Raw genomic sequence first — 2,500 nt, forward strand, 5'->3', positions numbered from 1 at the left:
CATCTTTCTCCCATTTTCCATCTCCACCAACCCATCTTTCTCCCACTTTCCATCTCCACCAACCCGTCTTTCTCCCATTTCCCATCTCCACCAACCCATCTTTCTCCCACTTTCCATCTCCACCAACCCATCTTTCTTCCACTTTCCATCTCCATCAACCCATCTTTCTCCCACTTTCCATCTACACCAACGCATCTTTCTCCCATTTCCATCTCCACCAACCCATCTTTCTTCCACTTTCCATCTCCACCAACCCATCTTTCTTTTATTTCCATCTCCACCAACCCATCTTTCTCCCACTTTCCATCTCCACCAACCCATCTTTCTCCCATTTCCCATCTCCACCAACCCATCTTTCTCCCACTTTCCATCTCCACCAACCCATCTCCATCTCCACCAACCCATCTTTCTCCCACTTTCCATCTCCACCAACCCATCTTTCTCCCACTTTCCATCTCCACCAACCCATCTTTCTCCCATTTCCATCTCCACCAACCCATCTTTCTCCCACTTTCCATCTCCACCAACCCATCTTTCCAACCCATTTCCATCTCCACCAACCCATTTCCATCTCCACCAACCCGTCTTTCTCCCACTTTCCATCTCCGCCAACCCATCTTTCTCCCTCTTTCCCATCTCCACCAACCCATCTTTCTCCCATTTCCCATCTCCACCAACCCATCTTTCTCCCACTTTCCCATCTCCACCAACCCATCTTTCTCCCACTTTCCATCTCCACCAACCCATCTTTCCAACCCATTTCCATCTCCACCAACCCATTTCCATCTCCACCAACCCGTCTTTCTCCCATTTTCCATCTCCACCAACCCATCTTTCTCCCATTTCCCATCTCCACCAACCCATCTTTCTCCCATTTCCCATCCACGCCAACGCATCTTTCTCCCACTTTCCCATCTCCACCAACCCATCTTTCTCCCACTTTCCATCTCCACCAACCCATCTTTCCAACCCATTTCCATCTCCACCAACCCATTTCCATCTCCACCAACCCGTCTTTCTCCCACTTTCCATCTCCACCAACCCATCTTTCTCCCATTTCCCATCTCCACCAACCCATCTTTCTCCCATTTCCCATCCACGCCAACGCATCTTTCTCCCACTTTCCCATCTCCACCAACCCATCTTTCTCCCACTTTCCATCTCCACCAACCCATCTTTCCAACCCATTTCCATCTCCACCAACCCATTTCCATCTCCACCAACCCATCTTTCTCCCATTTCCCATCTCCACCAACCCATCCATCTCCCATTTCCCATCCACGCCAACGCATCTCCTTATCTCCATCCAATACCACTTAAAATCCCTCCACCTTCCTTCCCGCTTATCACCTCAGGAGCGAGTTCGATGGCCAGCTGTTTCGTGGCCATGATGAGCGCCGCCTTCGTCATACTGTAGATCGTGAAGTAGGGCGGCGTGGGCGTCTCTCCGCCGATGTCGCCGATGTTGATGATGCTGCCGCCCACCTCCTTCACGTGGGGCGCCGCGGCCTGTGGGGGGGGGGGGAGAGGGAGATGGGGAGAGAAAATTGGCAGCGAGGAATTGGTGGTGAAATGCCGTGGTTGCTGTGGGTGGTGGTTGTAGGTAATGAGTGGATGGTGTTGTCACGTGTCATGCTGGTATTACTTATGTGTGTGTGTGTGTGTGTGTGTGTGTGTGTGTGTGTGTGTGTGTGTGTGTGTGTGTGTGTGTGTGTGTGTGTGTGTGTGTGTGTGTGCGCGCGTGTGTGTGTGTGTGATATTATTAGCGTAATATCTTTTTTATTGTTAAAATAATTCAGGAATGCAATGTTGTCACGTCTTTACACGTGTAAGTACTGTAAGTTACATAAAGATATGATAATTAAAAAATGATAAATGGATTGCTGAAGTGGATATTTGTAGAATCAATAATACAGGAATTTCTCTCAATTTTGTGGGTTGCATGTCGAAACCTCCTTTCACCGTCATCCTTGTCTTTCCATTTCTCTACCAAATACTTCAGAATAGGTTAATTAGAAGCAATCAGTAAAATATGGAGAAATATTGTCATGAACAACTTCAGTAGCACTTAAATAGATACGTATCACCTCCCCCCCCCCCGTTTATTATGGATATCAACAACATTCCATCGCACGTTTTCTATGTGCGCCAACTCATATCTATTCCATTTTCTATCACCAGTAATTTTTCGTTTTCTATTTACTAATATTCCGTTTTCTGTCTACACCAATTTTCCGTTTTCTATCACCAAATTTCCGTTATCTATCTCCACGAATGTTAACGTTTTCTACCCATGAATTTATTTCCCGTTTTCTACCCATGAATTTATTTCCCGTTTTCTAACCATGAATTTATTTCCCGTTTTCTACCCATGAATTTATTTCCCGTTTTCTAACCATGAATTTATTTCCCGTTTTCTAACTCCATGAATTTATTTCCCGTTTCTAACCATGAATTTATTTCCCGTTTTCTACCCATGAATTTATTTCCCGTTTTCTAA

The 2,500-nt window shown here is 46.0% G+C and overlaps 1 protein-coding gene across 2 annotated transcripts in view; it reads right to left on the reverse strand.

The window, feature by feature from the left end:
* LOC113812901 (uncharacterized oxidoreductase MexAM1_META1p0182) overlaps positions 1 to 2,500 on the reverse strand; it is a 245,923-nt gene that overhangs the window by 2,634 nt on the left and 240,789 nt on the right. For both annotated transcript variants that reach the window (XM_070136499.1, XM_027364827.2), the window contains exon 4: positions 1,351 to 1,509. In XM_070136499.1, the coding sequence (XP_069992600.1) occupies positions 1,351 to 1,509 (159 nt within the window). The remainder of the gene's footprint in view (positions 1 to 1,350; positions 1,510 to 2,500) is intronic.

The sequence above is a fragment of the Penaeus vannamei genome, chromosome 22 (genome assembly GCF_042767895.1).
Source record: "Penaeus vannamei isolate JL-2024 chromosome 22, ASM4276789v1, whole genome shotgun sequence".
NCBI lineage: Eukaryota > Metazoa > Arthropoda > Malacostraca > Decapoda > Penaeidae > Penaeus > Penaeus vannamei.